This window comes from Salvelinus sp. IW2-2015, linkage group LG30 (assembly GCF_002910315.2).
Source record: "Salvelinus sp. IW2-2015 linkage group LG30, ASM291031v2, whole genome shotgun sequence".
NCBI classification, from domain to species: domain Eukaryota; kingdom Metazoa; phylum Chordata; class Actinopteri; order Salmoniformes; family Salmonidae; genus Salvelinus; species Salvelinus sp. IW2-2015.
In genome coordinates, this window is record NC_036869.1 from 9,642,939 (window position 1) to 9,665,564 (window position 22,626).

At 41.6% G+C, this 22,626-nt stretch overlaps 1 protein-coding gene across 15 annotated transcripts in view; it reads left to right on the forward strand.

Moving 5' to 3' along the window:
• Positions 1-22,626, forward strand: part of LOC111955014 (thyroid hormone receptor beta) — a 104,021-nt gene that overhangs the window by 61,640 nt on the left and 19,755 nt on the right. For 8 of the 15 annotated variants that reach the window (XM_023975030.2, XM_023975043.3, XM_023975044.2 and 5 more), the window contains 3 exons: positions 13,786-13,842; positions 14,025-14,097; positions 14,373-14,426. In XM_023975030.2, the coding sequence (XP_023830798.1) occupies positions 14,091-14,097; positions 14,373-14,426 (61 nt within the window). In that variant the 5' untranslated portion in view covers positions 13,786-13,842; positions 14,025-14,090. Of the gene's footprint in view, positions 1-13,785; positions 13,843-14,008; positions 14,098-14,372; positions 14,427-22,626 lie in introns of all 15 variants that reach the window. The other 7 variants (XM_023975036.2, XM_023975035.2, XM_023975041.2 and 4 more) reach the window with 2 other exon arrangements.

The following is a 22,626-nucleotide window of genomic DNA, read 5'->3' on the forward strand; positions in this document are numbered from 1 at the left end:
CCTGCCTGCCTGACTACTCTGCCTGTCCCTGAGTCTGCCTGCCGACCTGTAACTTTGTCCCCCTCTGGATGATCTAAAAGCGACAACAGAATTTACCAAGAGTTCTAATATTTTAGCTAGGTATTAAAGTTTTGATATTGGGCCATTTTAATTATTAAGATCGCAGGGATCACCACCTTTGTGGAGTGGGAGAACAAGGGACGACTTCCACACCTTAGTACTAATACTCAAGAGAATGGATTGATTAAATATGTGCCAAGGGCTCCACAATCAGAGGTGCAGCAAGCCGTAGAAGACACGGGTCAAGCATGTCTGCCCCAGTGGACTATTTAACATCAACATCTAAGAGAGCGTCCAGAACTTCCTTAGTAGTGACTTGCCGAAGAGAGACCAGTGGGTCTCCATTTACAGTAGCAGGCGAGTCTGTGATTAACATTTGAATTAAGTATAAGACAGTGTATGGCATATTTTGACTAGCATTGCAAAGAATTATCTTGTAGAGAATGAGGGATAACCAGATGAGCCTGTGTCATGAACAGTCCTTTCATTGTCCCCTTTCAAATGAATGGTCTGCTGCAATAAAATATTGTTTAAAGGTGTCAGTTATTTCGCTTTTGTCTGTGTTAAATTGTCTTTGTCAATTTAATATCCTTCCAAAGCATAGCTGGATCGCCACGAGGGTCAGAAAGGGAATTCATGAAATAGATTGACTTAGCCCTTTTTATAGAGGCAGTACATTTGTTTCTAAGTTGTCTGAAGGTCAGCCAGTCAGCAGGGCTACCAATGTGTCTGTCTTGCTTCAGACCAAGCTTTGTTCCTTAGCTGATTTAACTCAGCAAGATCTGGCATGAACCATGGATTGACTCTATCTTTAAGTCTTAATCTCTTCATTGGAGCATGTTTATCAGATGCATAGATAAACATACTAGCGAATGGTTCAAGGGCAAGTTGGAATGGCAAAGGTCATTAAGGATTGTTGCTCATGGAAGGGTTTAAAGTTTCTCTAAGTGATAAGGCATGGTTTCGTTTTAGGCAACTTTGTGTTTCTGACAGACTATGGGACAGTGATCACTGAGGTCCATATCAAAGACACCACTAGTTTTGTATTTATGAGGGTTATTTTTAAGTATGAGATCGGAGTTGATTTAGCAGGATTCTTTATATTCAAACGAGTGGGGTCAGCAATCAGTTGAACTAAGTTCAGATCAATAAATGCTGATTTAAGACCATAAGACGAGAGAGTAATAAGCCAATCGAGGTTCTGATCTCCCTGATATCACTATATCAGAATCAATGGAACCGAGTCAAACGTGGGTTCCATATGTTTGATGTGTTTGATACCGTTCCATTAATTCCATTCCAGCCATTACAATGAGCCCGTCCTCTTATAGCTCCTCCCACCAGCCTCTCTGTGTGTGTGTCTATGTGTGCATGTGTTTAAATCGGTATTTGGTTTATGCTTTCTAGGAAGGAGGAACCATACGGGGACTCTTCAGGAGGGAGGAAAACATTACAGAACGCTTAGATAAAAATGTCTTCAACAGACATGATAATCTACCATGTAGAATAGGGATTCGGTACTATGCCAGCTCTAGTCATTACATTTCTACGTACATTTCTATCTGCAACGTATGTTCTAAAGTTTGAATGATTCATCTCACTGAGTAGAATTCACCCCCTGGTGTGTTGGGTTAACACACACACACATAGACAGTGTGTTTTTCCCCTAGTGGTTCAGCTCCATATCGTAATGTAAAGTGCAGTCCAGACTACCAAACCAAGTGGCTCAGTGGATTATTTTATCAGCCAAATAGTTTTTAATGAAAACACCATCTGGTGGCCTTTATTGTGTGTGTGTGTGTGCCTTTATTATGGTTCCTCCGCATTGCGATAATGATGATGATCAGGGCCATATTCTTCTCCTTGTGTAATGTTTTGTGTGATAAAGCTTGAAGTATGTTATCAAAGGGCCATGTTAGATAAGGGGCACAAGAGACGGTTATGAGCTCTGAGAATACAGCCATGTATTTCATTAATTTCATGATGCATGATGATATTTTGCACTAATAATTACAACTGGAGGCTTAGCTACGTGCGTGTTATGTTTTTTCTCTGGTGCTTAGAACTCAAATAAGTCTTGACTCACTACGTATGTGTATTTACTGCAGCTAACATCCACCTAGTGCACCATTTCATCTGATTCAGCTTGTTTCCACCTCAGTCCCAAACCCATTTCATATTGGCTAAAGCTTTTACTGCATCATGGGTAACAGGGATGGGGAGGAGTCTTTGGTAGTACATCAAAATGTACAAAGTATTCAGTTATACAGATTTTTTGGTTTTCCCAAGATTACCATTTGTGGGCAGTTATTCAGCACTTATTTCATATTGTTCTGGCTAATAGTATCCGGCGAAATGACTAAAATGTACTGCATTGTAAATGGACATGTCTGTTGGCCGAGCTTCTCTTTCTCTCTTGCTACTGTGCTTTGGTTGCTGAGATACGGGCAATGTTTATTTTTAGATGGATATATTAGTAACCTACTCAGAACATTTCAAAACCTTCAGTCAATCTCGAAGGTATTTTATCCTTCTGCACACATTTCTAAATTTAATAAATAAATACAATAAATGTAATATTCTGACTTTTTGATCAGCACTGTTTAACATTTCAGTTACACCATAACACTTTTAAGCCTGAAACTCACTTGCTTGTGATTTTTAACACCTAGTTCTCTATCTCAACACCCATCCTTTACACCTAGCTCTCTATCTCAACACCCATCCTTTACACCTAGCTCTCTATCTCAACACCCATGCCTTTAACCTAGCTCTCTATCTCAACACCATCTTTACACCTAGCTCTCTATCTCAACAACCCTCTTTACACCTAGCTCTCTATCTCAACACCCATCCTTTATACTAGTTCTCTATCTCAACATCCATCCTTTACACCTAACTCTCTCTCTCAACATCCATCCTTTACACCTAGCTCTCTCTCTCAATCCATCCTTTACACCTAGCTCTTCTTCCCATCCATCTTTACACCTAGCTCTCTCTCAACATCCATCCTTTACACCTAGCTCTCTCTCTCAACATCCATCCTTTCACCTAGCTCTCTCTCTCAACATCCATCCTTTACACCTAGCTCTCTCTCTCAACATCCATCCTTTACACCTAGCTCTCTCTCTCAACATCTATTCTAGTGCTGCTGTATTTCTGTATTGAGAAAGAGTTCACCCGAGAGAGAAGTAGCTAGGTTCACTTCCCATAAATGCATGGGTCAACTACAGTGTTGTGTGCATGCATGTGTGTGTGTAATGTGTGCGTTCATGCATGCAATGGTACTTCTCTCATGTTGCCCATATAGGTGTTTGAAGGTTATCTAAAGATGTGCTGTTTCGATGATGTAAGTGATGGCATGTGATCCAGCCAGCCGAGCAGGAAATTGGCCCTGGAGGAAAAGAACTGTGGTTGTGTCTTAATAGACTAATGTAACATCCTCTCCTAGTCACCTCATCTCCTTTCCTTCAGCTGCACTGATGTTAAAGAGCTGGAATAATGTCAGCAAATACTGGGTAGACAAGACCATAGTGATTTCACCTGTCCTATGTTTTCAGACCAGTGTTGATGAAGGAAGGAGATGAATCCACAGTAGACTAATGAGATACTTTAACTCTACCTACATGTATATATTACCTCAATTACCTATACTAACCGGTGCCCCCGCACATTGACTCTGTACCAGTACCCCCTGTATATAGCTATTGTTATTTTACTGCTGCTCTTTAATTATTTGTTACTTTTTCCCCCTATTTTTTCCTTATCTATTTTCTACTTAACACTTATTTTTCTTAAAACTTCTTAAAGCATTGTTGGTTAAGGACTTGTAAGTAAGCATTTCACTGTAAGGTCTACACCTGTGGTATTCGGTGCATGTGACAAATACGATTTGATTTGTATTCTTAAGCTGCAGACTCCTTCCCTGTCAGTGGCTGGCAGGATCGTGTTCTTTTGCATAAGGCAGGCATTCAAGGTGTTCGGGCATGTGAACACTGACTAAACTGCTTGGCGTAACCCTGGATTGTAAACTGTCATGGTCAAAACATATTGATACAACAGTAGCTAAGATGGGGAGAAGTCTGTCCATAATAAAGCGCTGCTCTGCCTTTTTAACAACACTATCAACAAGGCAGGACCTACAGGCCCTAGTTTTATCGCACCTGGACTACTGTTCAGTCGTGTGGTCAGGTGCCACAAAGAGGGACCTCCTGAAAATTACCTTAAATGTACACAGTGAGCTAACTCTCTCATGGCTCAAAGTGGAGGAGAGATTGACTTCATCACTACTTGTTTTTGTAAGAAGTGTTGACCAGCTGAATACACCGAGCTGTATGTTTAAACTACTAGCACACAGCTCAGTCACCCATGCATACCACACAAAACATGCCACCAAATGTCTCTTCACAGTCCCTAAGTCCAAAACAGACTATGGGAGTACAGTACTACATAGAGCCATGACTACATCAAACTCTATTCCACTTCAGGTAACTGATGCAAGCAGTAGAATAAGATTTTTTTTTAAACACATAACAATACACCTTATGAACTTCTTCAGGCTAGGGTCTATTTTTCTCAATTTCCACCTGACTGACATGCCCAAAGTAAACTGCCTGTTGCTCAGGCCCTGATGCCAGGATATGCATATAATTGGTACCATTGGAAAGAAAACACTCTGAAGTTTTTATAAATGTTAAAATAATGTAAGAGACTATAACACAATAGATATGGTAGGAGAAAATCCAAAGAAAAACCAACCAGACATAACATTTTTTTTGACAGACCATGCTCTTCCAATGGAACATACAGGGAAATAATTAAATCTAGCTCCCATTATGCAATTCCTATGGCTTCCACTGGGTATCAGTAGTCTTTGTTCAAGGTTTCAGGCTTGTTTCTTCCAAAATGAGTAAGAAATATCAGTTTTACTACAGGGACACAGACTTGGAAATTTGTGTATGCGCGCAAGATGAAGAGGACGCGCACCTGCTCATATCGCTTTCCTATTGAACATACTTCTTTCTGTATGAAAATTATAGTTTAATTACATTTTATGGTATCTGATGATTAAATAGAAACGTATTGGATTACTCAAAACGATGGCGCCAACTGAAGACTTTTTGGGATATAAAGGATTTTATCTAACAAAACGACACTACATGTTATAGCTGGGACCCTTTGGATGACAAATCAGAGGAAGATTTTCAAAAAGTAAGTGAATATTTCATCGCTATTTGTGAATTTATGAAATCTGTGCCGGTGGAAAAATATTTTCATGTGGGGCGCCGTCCTCAAAGAATCGCATGGCATGCTTTCGCTGTAAAGCTTACTGTAAATCGGACAGTGCAGTTAGATTAACAAGAATCTAAGCTTTTAACCGATATAAGACACTTGTATGTACCTAAATGTTTAATATCCATAATGTTTATGATTATTTATTTGAATTGCGCGCCCTCCAGTTTCATCGGAAGCTGTCCCGCAAGCGGGACGCCTTAATTGGAACAGCGGGGACTGTGAAGAGACACACACACATAATAAGACACACATTCTACACACACGTACACATAGATTTTATATTGGAGATATGTGGTAGTAGAGTAGTGGCCTGAGGGCACACACTTTATGTTATTGTGAAAAGTGTTTTGAAATGTAATTTCATGTAATATTTTAAATTGTATTTAACTGCCTTAAACCTGTTACGGCTAGACGTTCCGCTAGTGGAACCCCTCGACAACATCCGGTGGAATGGCAGAGCGCCAAATTCAAATTAAATTACTATAAATATTAAACTTTCATGAAATCACACATGCAATACAACAAATTAAAGCTACACTTGTTGCTAATCGAGCCAACGTGTCAGATTTCAAAAAGGCTTTACGGAGAAAGCAAACCATGCGATTATCTGAGGACAGCACCCCATCAAACAAACACAGACAATCATATTTCATCCCGCCAGGCGCGACACAAAACTCAGAAATAACGATATAATTCATGCCATACCTTTGAAGAAGTTATTTTGTTGGCACTCCAAAATGTCCCATAAACATCACAAACGGTCCTTTTGTTCGATAAATTCCGTCGTTATATCTCCAAAATGTCATTTTTTTTGGCGCGTTTGATTCAGAAAAACAACGGTTCCAACTCGCGCAACATGACTACAAAATATCTAATAAGTTACCTGTAAACTTGTTCCAAACATTTCAAACAACTTTCCTAATACAACTTTAGGTATTTTTTTACGTAAATAATCAATAAAATTTAAGACTGGATAAACTGTGTTCAATACTGGACGAAAACAAAGTGGAGCGAGCTTTCAGGTCGCGCGCCCCAACCACAACAGTACACTAGACTCAACCCTCGTTCTGAACAGCCCTACTTCTTCATTTCTCAAAGGAAAAACATCAACCAATTTCTAAAGACTGTTGACATCTAGTGTAAGCGATAGGAACTGCAAGCAAGTGCCACAGAAATCTAGATCCACATAGAAACCCATTGAAAAGAGAGTGACCTCAATTAATTTTTTCCTGGATGGATTTTTCTCAGGTTTTGGCCTGCCATATCAGTTCTGTTATACTCACAGATATTATGTTAACAGTTTTAGAAACTTTAGAAAATACTCTATCTGAATCTACCAATTATATGCATATCCTAGCTTCTGGGCCTGAGTAGCAGGCAGTTTACTTTGGGCACGCTTTTCATCCGGACGTGAAAATACTGCCCCCTAGCCCGAAGAGTTTTAATGTTGCTGGACCCCAGGAAGAGTCGCTGCTGCCTTGGCAAGAGCTAATAGGGATCTGTAATAAATACAAACACACTCTCACACACAAACACATGGCTTGCCCCATCATCAAGGCTCACTCCAGATTCTTTGTTTTCTTTCTCTTTTTATAATCAAATAAAGATTAGACTATTTGTCCCTCTTGCTGTTCCAAGAAACTCTGGCATGAAAATGGTTCTGTCTGTAAAATAAAGACGTGATAACAAGTGGTATGAGCTGCACCACACACCTCTCTCCCTCTCTCCCTCTCGCTCTCTCTCTTTCCCTCTCACTCTCTTTCTCGCTCTCTCAATTCAATTCAAATCAATTCAAGGGGCTTTATTGGCATGGGAAACATATGTTAACATTGCCAAAGGAAGTGAAGTAGATAATATACAAAAGTGAAATAAACAATCAAAATTAACAGTAAACATTACAGAAGTTCCAAAAGAATAAAGACATTACAAATGTCAAATTATGTATATATACAGTGATGTAACGATGTACAAATGGTTAAAGTGCAAAAGGGAAAATAAATATGAGTTGTATTGACAGTGGTGTTTGTTCTTCACTGGTTGACCTTTTCTTGTGGCAACAGGTCACAAATCTTGCTGCTGTGATGGCACACTGTGGTATTTCACCCAGTATATATGGGAGTTTATCAAAATCGGGTTTGTTTTCGAATTCTTTGTGCATCTGTGTAGGGAAATATGTATCTCTAATATGGTCATACATTTGGCAGGAGGTTAGAAAGTGCAGCTCAGTTTCTACCTAATTTTGTGGGCAGTGTGCACATAGCCTGTCTTCTCTTGAAAGCCAGGTCTGCCTACGGCAGCCTTTCTCAATAGCAAGGCTATGCTCACTGAGTCTGTACATAGTCAAAGCTTTCCTTAAGTTTGGGTCAGTCACAGTGGTCAGGTATTCTGCCACGGTGTACTTTCTGTTTAGGGCCAAATAGCATTCTAGTTTACTCAGTTGTATCAAGTAATTATCTTTTTGTTTTCTCATGATTTGGTTAGGTCTAATTGTGTTGCTGTCCTGGGGCTCTGGGGGTGTGTTTGTGTTTGTGAAAAGAGCCCCAGGACCAGCTTGCTTAGGGGACTCTTGTCCAGGTTCATCTCTCTGTACGTGATGGCTTTGTTATAAAAGGTTTGGGAATGGCCTAATTCTGCTTTGCATGCATTATTTGWTGTTCTACGTTGTACACAGAGGATATTTTTGCAGAATTCTGCATGCAGTCTCTCAATTTGGTGATTGTCACATTTTGTGAATTCTTGGTTGGTGAGCGGACCCCAGACCTCACAACCATAAAGGGCGATGGGTTCTATAACTGATTCAAGTTTTTTTAGCCAGATCCTAATTGGTATGTCAAATTTTATGTTCCTTTTGATGGCATAGAATGCACTTCTTGCCTTGTCTCTCAGACCGTTCACAGCTTTGTGGAAGTTACCTGTGGCGCTGATGTTTAGGCCAAGGTATGTATAGTTTTTTATTGTGCTCTAGGGCAATGGTGTCTAGATGGAATTTGTATTTGTGGTCCTGGCGACTGGACCTTTTTTTGGAACACGATTATTTTGTTCTTACTGAGATTTACTGTCAGGGCCCAGGTCTGGCAGAATCTGTGCAGAAGATCTAGGTGCTGCTGTAGGCCCTCCTTGGTTGGTGACAGAAGAACCAGATCATCAGTAGACATTTGACTTTAGGGTGAGGCCGTGTGCTGCAGACTTTTCTAGTGCTATCGCCATTTCGTTGATATATATGTTGAAGAGGGTGGGGCTTAAGCTGCATCCCTGTCTCACCCCACGGCCCGGTGGGAAGAAATGTGTGTTTTTTGCCTATTTTAACCGCACACTTGTTGTTTGTGTACATGGATTTTATGATGTTGTATGTTTTTCCCTCAACACCACTTTCCATCAATTTGTATAGCAGACCCTCATGGCAAATTGAGTCGAAGGCTTTTTTTCCCTCTCTCTCTCGCTCTCAAACTCTCTCTTTCTCTCTCTCTCTGTATAAGGTTTATGTAAGATTTGTAATCTCTGTGTCTGTTCTCTGGTCCTCTCTGTGGGGGTTCAGTGTTTTCGATGGTGAGCTGGACAACATCACAGTGTGTAGAACCCCTCTGTCACATGCAATCTTATTCATTAGAATCTAAAAGGCAGAACTGATTCTAGGTCAGCCTTCCTACTCAGAGCACAAGACCAGATGAGCACAAGACCAGATCTTAGGGTTAACTCTTCTTGACATTATAATGGTGTCATTCTTGCTCATGGAAAACCTTGTAGCTGGTTAGATGGTACTGTACTTTTCATTGATACTTCTACTTTGCTTATATCCTTCCCAGACTAATGTGATGAGAATATGTTAGTTTTGATAACTGCACGTTAGGTGGCCCACTCATCCCAGCCACCGGGTGTGTCACAAATGGCACCATATACCCAATATAAACTCAGCAAAAAAAGAAACGTCCATTTTTCAGGACCATGTCTTTCAAAGATAATTCGTAACTTCACAGATCTTCATTGTAAAGGGTTTAAAAACTGTTTCCCATGCTTGTTCAATGAACCATAAACAATTAATGAACATGCACCTGTGGAACATTAAGACACTAACAGCTTACAGACAGTAGGCAATTAAGGTCACAGTTATGAAAACTTAGGACACAAAAGAGGCCTTTCTACTGACTCTGAAAAACACAAAAAGAAAGATGCCCAGGGTCCCTGCTCATCTGCGTGAATGTGCCTTAGGCATGTTGCACGGAGGCATGAAGACTGCAGATGTGGCCAGGGCAATAAATTGCAATGTCCGTACTGTGAGACGCCTATGACAGCGCTACAGGGAGACAGGATGGACAGCTGATCACCCTCGCAGTGGCAGACCACGTGTAACAACACCTGCACTGGTTCGGTACATCCGAACATCACACCTGCGGGACAGGTACAGGATGGCAACAACAACAGCCCGAGTTACACCAGGAATGCACAATCCCTCCATCAGTGCTCAGACTGTCCGCAATAGGCTGAGAGAGGCTGGACTCAGGCTTGTAGGCCTGTTGTAAGGCAGGTCCTCACCAGACATCACCGGCAACAGCGTCACCTATGGGCACAAACCCACCGTCGCTGGACCAGACAGGACTGGCAAAAAGTGCTCTTCACTGACGAGTCACGGTTTTGTCTCACAAGGGGTGATGGTCTGATTTGCGTTTATCGTCGAAAGAATGAGCGTTACACCGAGGCCTGTACTCTGGAGCGGGATTAATTTGGAGGTGGAGGGTCCGTCATGGTCTGGGGCAGTGTGTCACAGCATCATCAGACTGAGCTTGTTGTCATTGCAGGCAATCTCAACGCTGTGTTACAAGTAAGACATCCTCCTCCCTCATGTTGTACCCTTCCTGCAGGCTCATCCTGACATGATCCTTCAGCATGACAATGCCACCACGCACAGAATGAGCAGTATGGCTGATGTCAGTGTTCTGCCATGGCCAGCGAAGAGCCCGGATCTCAATCCCATTGAGCACGTCTGGGACCTGTTGAATCGGAGGGTGAGAGCTAGGGCCATTCCCCCCGAAATGTCCGGGAACTTGCAGGTGCCTTGGTGGAAGAGTGGGTTAACATCTCACAGCAAGAACTGGCAAATCTGGTGCAGTCCATGAGGAGGAGATGCACTGCAGTACTTAATGCAGCTGGTGGCCACACCAGATACTGAGTGTTACTTTTGATTTTGACCCCCCCATTGTTCAGGGACACATTATTCAATTTCTGTTAGTCACATGTCTGTGGAACTTGTTCAGTTTATGTCTCAGTTGTTGAATCTTGTTATGTTCATACAAATATTTACACATGTTAAGTTTGCTGAAAATAAACGCAGTTGACAGTGAGAGGACTTTTTGTTGTTGCTGAGTTTACTATAGCATATACACAGCTAGTGCGCCCAAAATAAAATACATTGTGTGTTGTTTGGGACACAGAAAGTGAAAATGAAATATTGCTGGTTTATCTTGAATACTTATTTTCCACCATAATTTGCAAATAAATTCATAAAAAATCCTACAATGTGATTTTCTGGATTTTTTTTTCTCATTTTGTCTGTCATAGTTGAAGTGTACCTATGATGAAAATTACAGGCCTCTCTCATCTTTTTAAGTGGGAGAACTTGCACAATTGGTGGCTGACTAAATACTATTTTGCCCCACTGTACATGAAAGGCACTTCTTTTAACCATCACATCACAGGTGATTAAAGTACTTGACTCTGCCATTGATTTAACGATCAGCTTCTTTCAAACCTAACAAATAGGCAGCTCATTTGAGAGACATTGAAATAGAGTGAGCAAGAGAAGTACAAAACCACATGGCTTTGACAGATAGGTGAAAGGGGAGGAGGACATTGGGGGAATGAGGGGAGAGACCATGCTCTCTTTCTCGCTCTATCGCTTTCTCTCCAGCTGACTCGTGTGTGTGTGTGTGTGTGTGTGTGTTCAGAGCCATTAGTATCACTGTGGTAATTCGGGACTCTATGTGCCCAAATTATAATTAGACATTCACCAAAGTGCTCAACCAAGTGATTTCCTTTAAAAAAAGGCCATCTGTGGACCAAGTGGGTGTATTCAGACAACACTCTGTCTCTCTCACACACACACACTTTGAGCTTTATCACACAAAACATTACACAAGGATAGGAAGTCTTGTTGTTCTGATAGTTCATTTACCAAGCTTGAATCGAGGAGTGTAATTGAAAATGGCCCCCATCATCATCATGGCGTAACTATAATAAAGGCACACACACGTACACATGTTGTCCACCCACTGCTCCCTATATCTATCTAACCCAGACTGATCTTTCATTTATCACTGCTGTGTCAGCCACACACACACACACACACACACACACACACACACACACAACTTTCCATGAACCCCACTACAGCCAACAGGCACTCCCCAGCTACCTTTGATGAGGCTACAATTATTGACCTGATGCCAAGTTGCATGTAGATAGATTAGCATTTTATCCTTAAAATTATGTAAATAACTAAGTATTAGTGGATGTTTGCACACCCCATGCCCTGTACCCATTATGCACTTCACCTCCAGCCAGCTGTTCATCAAAGGAGGGGGCTATGGGAGGAGGGTTTGAGTTGTGTATAGCAAACGTGCACACTAAGATGGCACCTCTACAATTTTCTCTTCACACTCTTCAATTACCACATTTTCCCCCAATGTAGCACTAATGCAATTCCCCAGATCCTCAAAAAGTTCTACAGCTGCACCATCAAGAGCATCTTGACCGGTTGCATCACCGCCTGGTATGGAAACTGCTCGGCATCTGACCGTCAGGCGCTACAGAGGGTAGTGCGTACGGCCCAGTACATCACCGGGGCCAAGCCTCCTGCCATCCGGGACCAATATAATAGGCGGTCAGCCCATAAAATTGTCAGAGACTCCAGTTACCCGAGTCATAGCGGTACCGGAGCAAAAGGCTCCTTAACAGCATCTACCCCCAAGTCATAAGACTGCTGAACAATTAATCAAATGGCCACCGTACTATTTACATTGATAACCACCCCCTCCATTTGTTTTGTACACTGCTGCTACTTGTTGTTTATTATATATGCATAGTCACTTCACCCCGACCTACATGTACAAATGACCTCAACTAACCTGTACTCCCGCACACTGACTTGGTACCCTCTGTATATAGCCTCGTTATGTTATTGTGTTACTTTTTATTATTTTTTACTGTATGGGCGCTTCCGATTTTAGTAGTATTTCCCGGGACTCTCGGCATAAATATAAATTATTCTCGGTATTGAAACTTTGTAGATTTTCTGGAAAATATGAATCCCTAATACACACCCACACACACATTGACATGGACACACCAGCCAGATCGCTTAAGATCCACTGCGAAATTTGACGTCCATCCAGGTAAGCAGGACATCGGTAGATTACTTCAAAACGGGCCACTAGGGGCAATGGTGACCGCTATTACCGTCAAGTAGGCTTGGGGTTTGCTAGGGCGTTGTGGACGGAGCTGTCGGAAGCCGTAAACTGCGAGCTCCGGCTCCGAGGGTCGCTGGTTCAATCACAGTGCTAAGCCCTCGTTTTTTATTTTGGGAGGTTTCAACCTATCCAAACATGAACCTTTAACTTAACCATTCGGAAGAAATGCTTAAACTTAACCATGGAGTTGTTTTAGTTGACCTGAACCACTTTCTGTGGTACGCAAGAATGTGCGTGTATCTGTGTGCGTGTGTTAATGTGTTGTCATTGCTGCTCTCTGATTCCACTTACTGACTCTATGCTGCTCTAACACTCCCAACACACACACACACACACACACACACACACACACACACACACACACACACACACACACACACACACACACACACACACAGCACATTTACATCTAGCCTAATTCCATACTATACTATACAACAGCCATGATCGTTATGTGCTGTAGCCAAGTCTTCTATCATGCATCGTTATGTACACAGTATGGGACCATAGGCTGCATCTTCATGTATGTCACAGTCTCTCTTTCTCTGTTGTGTGTTGTTCTCCCTGTTAAGGCTTTAAAGCTGTGTTTGTGCTTGTGTGTGTGTATATGAGTGTGTGTGTGGTTGATGTTCCATCTATGTCCACTAGGTGTCGCTGTGGGAAGCATGTCTAGGGCACACTTGGCATAGGAGACCTGTTCCTCGGGGGGCCAAGACTGTGACCTATAACAACAACAGAGCTGAATCTGACCTGAAAGGCATTCTACTAACAAACTACTGCAAAGTTCTGTCTGTTTGAAAGAGCAACTGAGCAAACAGACTTTCCCTTCGCAATTGTTTTTGTCAGCAGACAGTTTGCTTTGCATCACTTCAGTATTAGTTGAGATGTTGGGATCATCATTCATAGCCTATATACACACAAATTAAGCCTTCTTAAGCAAATCGAACAAAGTCCTTCATATGTCTTTCAGGCTCCAATGGTGTAAGCCGACGCATCACCGTGGGGGATTCTGACACTCCGCACACAGGTGAGAATAAGTGCCATCAGAGACACTCCTCTATACACGGCTCTGGGTACCTTCTGTATAGTTAACAATGTCATACTGATCTCATAGAAACTGACTGGGAATACAGAGAGCTAGAGAGTTACGTTTAAGTGCTATGTTTTCAGTGAGTTGTCCATGTAATCTCCAGCTCTATCTCCCTCCAGCCCAGGCCAGTATCAGAAGGCAGGGGAGGGTATGAGAATGGTGTCTAGGCCCTGAAGCCCAGCAGCATGTCAGGTAACACTTTTAAAATACATTGAAGTATTCATCTACTCTGTAGGAACAGTCTTTTTGGGGGGGGCGCATGTCACAGCACAGAATGCCTCACTGGACTGGGTCAATATCTGTGGGGGGGGTTTTGTTTACTGCATTAAATTGAAATGAATGTCATCATCAGGGCTTTTGACCCAGGCGAGTGTGGCATGCTGCGCTGTCTTGTGCTGTCTTGTGCTGTGACGCTCACAAAAAGAGACTGTTTCTGTTTCTAAATGCTTTCTGCTTCTCGTTTCTAGAGCAAGGAGACAAATGCACCACCCCCCGCTGGAAACATGAGGCCTTGCAAAATGGTACAGTTCTATACCTCCCTCTCAACTATTCTAGCTGTCTATGTATCTACATCAGTGTTGGCTGCTGAGGGGAGGACAGGCTTGTGGTAATAGCTGGAACGGATCAATGGAATGGCATCAAACACATGGTGTTTGATACCATTCCACTCCTTCTGCTCCAGCCATTACCACAAGCCTGTCCTCCCCAATTAAGGGGCCACCAACCTCCTGTGATCTACATAGTACAGTTACATTCCTCCCTGTCATTCTATCTATCTACATAGTCCTGTTCCTCATCCTCATACTTCTCTATTCTATACTGTCTGGTCTGGGTTGTGGGGTTATAGTAAAGTAGTGTTTTTTCATGATGGGGTTCAGGGGGAAAGTCTTACATTGGGGGTAGTTGAACAACAGTGAAGAAACACTGCACTAAAGTGTGCTCTCAGAATATATTTTGTCATTGGGAGAATGACATGTACTATTGAAAGGTATTTGACCCTATTGAACTCGATTTGATCTAATATATGTGTCTGTCATACGGTTGAGGTATTCTGAACAGTCAGAACAGTCAGTGACATTCTAAACCACTGTATAGCAGCTCACATATGAATTAGAGATCCAATCATTAAATCATTTCCCCATTTCAGATGCACCTTGATCTTCCCTTTCATTCTCGGAAAGCTGTGTGTATGTGTGTGTGTCCGCTGGCCTTACTGACAGAGATCTGAACTAAATAGTCATGTCTGCGTGGGAAAGAGATAGCGTCATGCCAGCTGGGTACTCTCTGTGTCTGTGTTTTATTCATGTGGAAACGTCCAGGCTGAATATGGAAACATACAGGGTTTGGTTGGGTCCTCTCTGTCACTGTTTAAAGAGGAGAAGCTCTTCTGCACACTGCGCTTGCAAAGTGTCAAATATATATTTTTTATGCCAACGTTTCAGCCTCACAGCCTTAGGCAGAGCCATGAATGTTAGCTGTTTGTTACTGTTACCTGGCAGAGGATCAGTGTGCAGTGATGAGGTCAAAGGCATTCACGTGTCACTCCTTTTGCCATGGGTAACATAGAGGGCTGCTTCTGTATTGTTTCCGGGTAAAGTAGTATAATTGTGTGGTTTTCTCTCCTACAAAAATAATTTGACCCTAAGGCTGATAGTGTGCTATTTAATGAACCCATTCATTCTATTTCATGAACCCATTCAACCCACCCCCACCCCCCTCCACACATTCCCCCTATTTAGTGCTCCATTTTTAGGTTCCGTTTTGAATAATTCAGTTCTCTGTCTCTCATCCAGATGGATGCGGGACACAACATGCCAACTGTGGTTCTGTCTGTCTGTTCTGTAGCTCTAACTGAAACCTTTTGAATGTCTGTCCATCTCTCTTTCTCTCCCCCTCTGTCTCGCTCCTCTCCCTCTTTCGTTTTCTCACTCAGAGAGAGAGAGAGAGAGAGAGAGAGAGAGAGAGAAAATTGAATAAGTAGGTGTTCTAAAACTTTTGACTGGTTGTATAGTTATATTATATTGCAGTATCAAACCTTCAAGGTTGTTCAAGGGCTTGTCATTTGGACTTTTTTCCTAATAGCTTTGTCTTACATGCTAGATAATTCTGTCAAGGCGTCAGTTAGTTACTGTATCTCAAATGGCAGTGAAGGACCAGAGCCCAAAGAAGATCTGGTCAAAACTAGTGCATTGGGTGTCATTAGGGGCACATCACTGCATCATTGAGTCATTGCGTCATACAGTACGTCTTGATAGGTAAGAACAGGAGAAGTGGAATGGAGGGTGATGATGAGACTGGATTCACATTTATTTATCCCCAAAATGAAAGTGTTTCTGGTCGTCATTCTGCTGTTGTTTTGTTGTCCATTTGGTGTACAGATGTCAGATTAGCATTAGCACATACTAACACAAATTAACAGACAGTCTAAGGGACAGTTCACCCAAATTAGAAAATAACATATTTGTTTCCTTACCCCTTATCTATGGATGAGAAAAGACATCATTCCATGGTTTGGTTTTGGTTACCTGGCCACTGTCATCAACCGCTAACCTTAACGCCTTTGTCCAAATATCTGTTCAKGACAATGTACCAGATAATAGCATATTTTAAATTTCTTAGTGACATTATTGAGCTACACAATCAGTTTCCGACATGTTAGGTGATTTGGGCCTGAATAGCAGTATTGACTACTAGCATCTGCTTGTCATTAACTATGACACCATTGCCTGAGATTCACCAAACACCATAATTCCATTTATGAGTAGGCTTCCCCTGTGAGCAGGTCGATAATGTGCAGACATTTCCCACTGAAAAGGTATCTAGTAGTAGTAGATCTAGTAGTAGGTATAACTCTGAACATAATCCGGCAGCACTGTGCACTGTTGTGGCACAAATTACTTTATGGATAACCAACTATGGAACTTCAAATTATCACACTAGCTACCAATATTAACGGAAGTGTAAAGAATATATGTTTAATTTAGTACCAGAAAATATAAGTGTCATTAGCAGAAAGCCCCAGGAAAAGACCATCATGTTGTTGTTGTTGTTAACACACTTGACACCTTGTGAGCTAATATAGTGATAAACCTAATAGACTTTAGTCACACTCACTTTGGGGTGAACATTGGAGTGTTCATTGAGAATCATTGAGGCTCTCCCAACGGTTTGCCTCGGCTCACCCAGGCCTTGTGAGGGGAAGGTTGCCCGGGGCCTGGTGTTAGCCTAGTGTCCTCCTCAGGTAACACGGTGTTGGATGGGGACATCTGGCTCAGGATAACACGTCACACCAGGCCCTATCCTTGCAAGACTGAAGCCTGCCATCTGAAAATTGTTGTTGACCAGCTTTGAACCGTCTGAGACCTCAAGTGATCGATCAGGGAGGGAATATATTAGCGAAAAGCCTGCTTCGGCTTCCAGTATCGACAGGTGCTGAAGAACGAGGTTGAAGGCTCTCCCTGAAGTGTTGCTGTTGAGAACCTGGACGGACTTGACTGGACTGGACAACCAAGGTTGGGCCTTGGGGCATTACCACCAAGAGGATATACTGTATATACCCATATCCATAGATCCGCTGACCTTTCTGTGAGACCTCAGAAATACAACAGAAATAGCATAATTAATGTTTATCCTTGAATGTATTAACGCATGGGAACAACAGTCACCTCACCTCTGTGGATCAGTTAACGGTTCAACCCTAGCATTATCACTGGCAGTGCCTGGGTCTGGAGGAACAATCATACTTGCTCCAAAAAAGATCCCAATCTTTGGGTGAGTTTTGAGTAGATATTAGTGTTTATGTTTAGAGGGAGATATTATTTTTTCTTCATTTTTTTTTTTTTTTTTTTACATATGTATTTTTTATTCAGGAGAGATTTTAATTGAGTGAAAGAGCGATTTTATGCTGTTTATGAACAAATAGAATATCTACGGTGGGTGCATGGCATCTAAGATTGAAATGATGCCTTTGCAATACCATATTTGATTGTTGAATGACTGTTGCTGTCTTGGTGTTTGGGGTTTTAGTGGTAAGCAGCTCGAGCTCTTTGAAGGGTCTGTAGAGTAGATGGAGTCGTCAGAAGAGTGGATGCAAAAAACTCTGCTCTCTGAAACGTTTACTACTCAGTAACAGTTACTTAGTACCATTGAGATGTTCATTTCATGGTGGTGCAACCCAGTAGACCAAATGAACGAATGAATTAACCTATTATTTGATCAGTCAATTAAGTAATTGAATCTTGAAGGATCTGTTTGAATTCATTACTATTGAAACATTGTGTTGAACAAATTCATTGAGTCAACATAGCTGAGCAATTTTTTTAAGCGTTCTTTATCAACGTAATAACGTTGCATTAACGTTGTTAGTTGGTTGAATTTGTAAAAGCAATTCATGTACACAGCTTTGGTCTAATTTCAACCCAGATTTCAACCACAAATCAATAATAGGGTTTCAAGGTTTTGATTGAATTCATGTTTGATGGTGACTCAGGCAAAAAAAAACGAGTATAGATCAGACATCTTTTGTGTTTCTGTAAGAGTTATATAATTAATGATTATGTTATATACTTGGCAATATTGGTCCAGAAAGTATGCAATCCCAAAGGAAAGTTGATCAATGTGAAGTGTGTTTATGGTCTGTTTCAATTCAGTGTAAAACTCAAATTCACTGTATGTTCTATGGTCACTTATCTTTTTTGTGTATAATGTATTTAAACTGTGTCTAAATTTCTCTTTCTGTTTCTGTCTCTATATGTTGTCTACTGCTAGCAGCACCATATTACCAAGTAAAATAAATGATGGTTATGTGTAAATGTACTTAGCGAATAAAGGTGATTCTGATAGTAGTAGTGTTGTGTAACGCCCTCAAACGTCAGGTTAAAAACAAGTTCTAGCTCTAAAGCGATCGATTCCTCAGATGAAGAAATAGTTACACTAGATACAAATAAACATGAACAAAAAAGACAGATGGGCAACAACACCCCAAACTGAGAATAATACCCTTATCTAGAACAGATTGCAGAGTATTGACTGGAGTTATATTGTCTGATAGAGGACTCGAGACAGAAACTGTCAAGCGTCTAAGAAACACGAATGAGATTAAGGGCCACGGAGGACTTCACCTCATCAAAAAGTTAAACTGGTATCAAGGGCCACTTTAGGAGCAGATTTGCCTCAAAGGGCCTTACTTTTAGCAGCTGTTATGTGTTGATCGTGTTGCAGTCTTAGCCACAGTCGTCTGAGCCCACTCCGGTGTTGTGTCACTGGTTACGATAGGATGGCTGGTCACGTGGATACATATTTTTAGAAGGGTATTTTTATGGATCCATTGGTTGCATCGGAAATGGCACCCTATTCCCCTAATGTCTCTGGTCAAATGTAGTGCACTACAAAGGGAATAGGGTGCCATTTGGGACACCTCCACTGTGGTTAAGTGACTATAGTGCGCCTCTTGTCTTTGTCTCGCAAACACACGTCTGTTCAGCATCTTCTTTGATTAATTCATTGATTGTTCAGAATCGCCTTATATGCGCTTTTATCTTTTGATTCATTAGTCTAGTAATGAAAATAAAGAAATTGTTATTTTGTCTGTAAATATGTGTGCATTTATGTAATAATGAATCTAAACGTATTTAAGGTTCAACACAAGGGATAATCAACCAGGGGCTATGCGTTCTCTGGAAAATAGTGACCAACGTGGAAGATGTGTTCCATGACCCGCTAGCAGAGTGGAACTTACCCTCCATAGAGTTGCATTATTTCCCAAAGAATGCATAGAGCCCCGAGTTGATTATCCCTTTTATACAATGTCTATAATTTAACACATTTACCGGTAGAAATGTGTTCAACATCCACTGAAGTAGCTAGCAAGGTTACTAGATAGGTACAGTAGTTGCCTGGCTAACCAAACCATCAGTCCTAGCTTGCTATTATGAAAATCAAATTCAACAATGCCAATAATATTTTCAATTCGACTTCTGCTTTCAAAAGCAGCTCAAACAGAACATGTAAGAATGAACTATAGCCATTGAATTCTACCGTGCAAATATACTGTGTGTTATGGGGAATTATGGATCTAATCTTGGATGCTGATTGGTTAAAACCGCATACCAGCCTGTGTCTACTCCATAAATTACCACCGGCTAAATCTATGACGTTGAAATGCCTATTTACTCTGTTCCATCTCACTGCGCAATCCACTGTCTCATCAGCCCAGCCAAGCAATTTCTTTTAGACTAGCATTTGGTTTTCAACAGTGGAGATTTGTATATAACTTGCTGTCTGTCTTTCAATATTTCAATATTGAAATTCGATCTCCAGCTGTCCCATAGTAATGAACGTGTTGGGACGAGACAGACAGGCAGACAGCTTTTCTCAGCCAGTCGAACTCATGAATCAGCTGGCATCATTTTTATGGATATATACAAAGAAATGACAATAGAAAACAGGTAAAACTAAAAGAAATGTAGCTAGTTTGCAGTCTTGCAGCTTCAGTTTGAAGTGATTGTGTTAGCTGTGTTGTTGGCTAGCTACTCTGAACAACAGTGWCCTGACYAGAGAGCACATTTTCTATGCCAGGTGAAATCGCGCCTCATTAGCTCATTGTTATGGATGTATCCAAATAAATGTCACTAGAAAACAGCTTATGCAAATGCAGCTACTTTGCTGTTATTCTGGCTGCACTGTTTGACGTGACTGTAAGTTAACCGTAGTTGGCTATCAAGCAAGGGATAAGAACATTGCCAGCCAGTATGGCAATGGAACATTTAGAACGAACCACTGGGTCGCGTCCATAGATACAGAAAAAAAAGACTTAACGACTGAGTCGCGTCTCTGGCAACCGAACTGATAAAAACGAACAACTAGCCGACTTAGGTAGCAACCTTAGATTTGTGTTGGAGCTATATCTCGTGGAAGGATGAAATAGTATGAATAAATTAATCAAAATAAAGTTTTTATGAAAATATGTCAATAATCATTTATTGAATCTTATTAATAAGTACACTGAACAAAAATATAAATGCAACGTGCAACAATTTCACAGATTTTACTGTTACAGTTCATTTAAAGGAAATCAGTCAATTGACATAAACCCATTAGTCCCTATTCTATGGAATTTACATGACTGAGAATACAGATATGCATCTGTTGGTCACAGATACCTTAAAAAAAAGGTAGGGGCGTGGATCAGAAAACCAGTCAGTATCTGATGTGACCACCATTTGCTTCATGCAGCGTGACACATCTCCTTCGCATAGAGTTGATCAGGCTCTTGATTGTGGCCTGTGGAATGTTGTCCCACTCCTCTTCAATGGCTGTGCGAAATTGCTGGATATTGGTGGGAACTGGAACATGCTGTCATACACGTCGGTCCAGAGCATGCCGAACATGATCAATGGGTGACATGTCTGGTGAGTATGCATTCTATGGAAGAACTGGGACATTTTCAGCTTCCAGGAATTGTGTACAGATCCTTGCGTCATGGGACCATGGTAACATGAGGTGATGGCGGTGGATGAATGGCACGACAATGGGCCTCAGGATCTCGTCACAGTATCTCTGTGCATTCAAATTGTCATCGATAAAATGCAATTGTGTTCGTTGTCCGTAGCTTATGCCTGCCAATACCATAACCCTACCGCCACCATGGGGCACTCTGTTCACAACGTTGACATCAGCAAACCGCTAGCCCACACAACGTCATCCGTGAAGAGCACACTCTTCCAGCTTGCCAGTGGCCATCAAAGGAAAATCCTGGCATAAATTAACCGTTTTGAATGAACTATTCTATTCTAGTCTGAAGTGAAGTCTAAATTTGACTTTACTACCAGTGAAAAGTTTGTTGAAGTGGGATTAATGTTGATTGATGTTAATTGATGTTTGTTCAACAAAGACAGGTTTTCTGAGTTTATGCGTGGCATAAATCACTTAAATAGGCCTAAGAAGGCTAAACCCGATTATTCCAAGATTTGAACTGTAATGTGAATGATATTGTTGATCATCCGGATCTAATTGTCAAATTGAATTGACCCATCAGGTGTTGACGAACAAACCAAACTTCTACCGAGACTGTCAGCTACTACTTATTCATACAGAAAAGTATTTCAGATTACTTTTTTTTTGTTATTTTGTTCTGTCTTTGTTCGTTGTTAACTACCGCCGGCGGCACAGCACCACCATATGTGTATGACTAGGTGGTGGTGGTTGGTGAAACACATCACAGCACCACCATATGTGTATGACTAGGTGGTGGTGGTTGTGAACACATCACAGCACCACCATATGTGTATGACTAGGTGGTGGTGGTTGGAACACATCACAGCACCACCATATGTGTATGACTAGGTGGTGGTGGTTGGTGAGACACATCACAGCACCACCATATGTGTATGACTAGTGTGGTGGTTGTGTAGACACATCACAGCACCACCATATGTGTATGACTAGGTGGTGGTGGTTGGTGAGACACATCACAGCACCACCATATGTGTAGACTAGGTGTGGTGGTTGGGTGAGACACATCACAGCACCACCATATGTGTTATGACTAGGTGGTGGTGGTTGGTGAGACACATCACAGCACCACCATATGTGTATGACTAGGTGGTGGTGGGTGTGAGACACATCACAGCACCACCATATGTGTATGACTAGGTGGTGGTGGTTGGTGAGACACATCACAGCACCAACCATAATGTGTATGACTAGTGGTGGTGGTTGGTG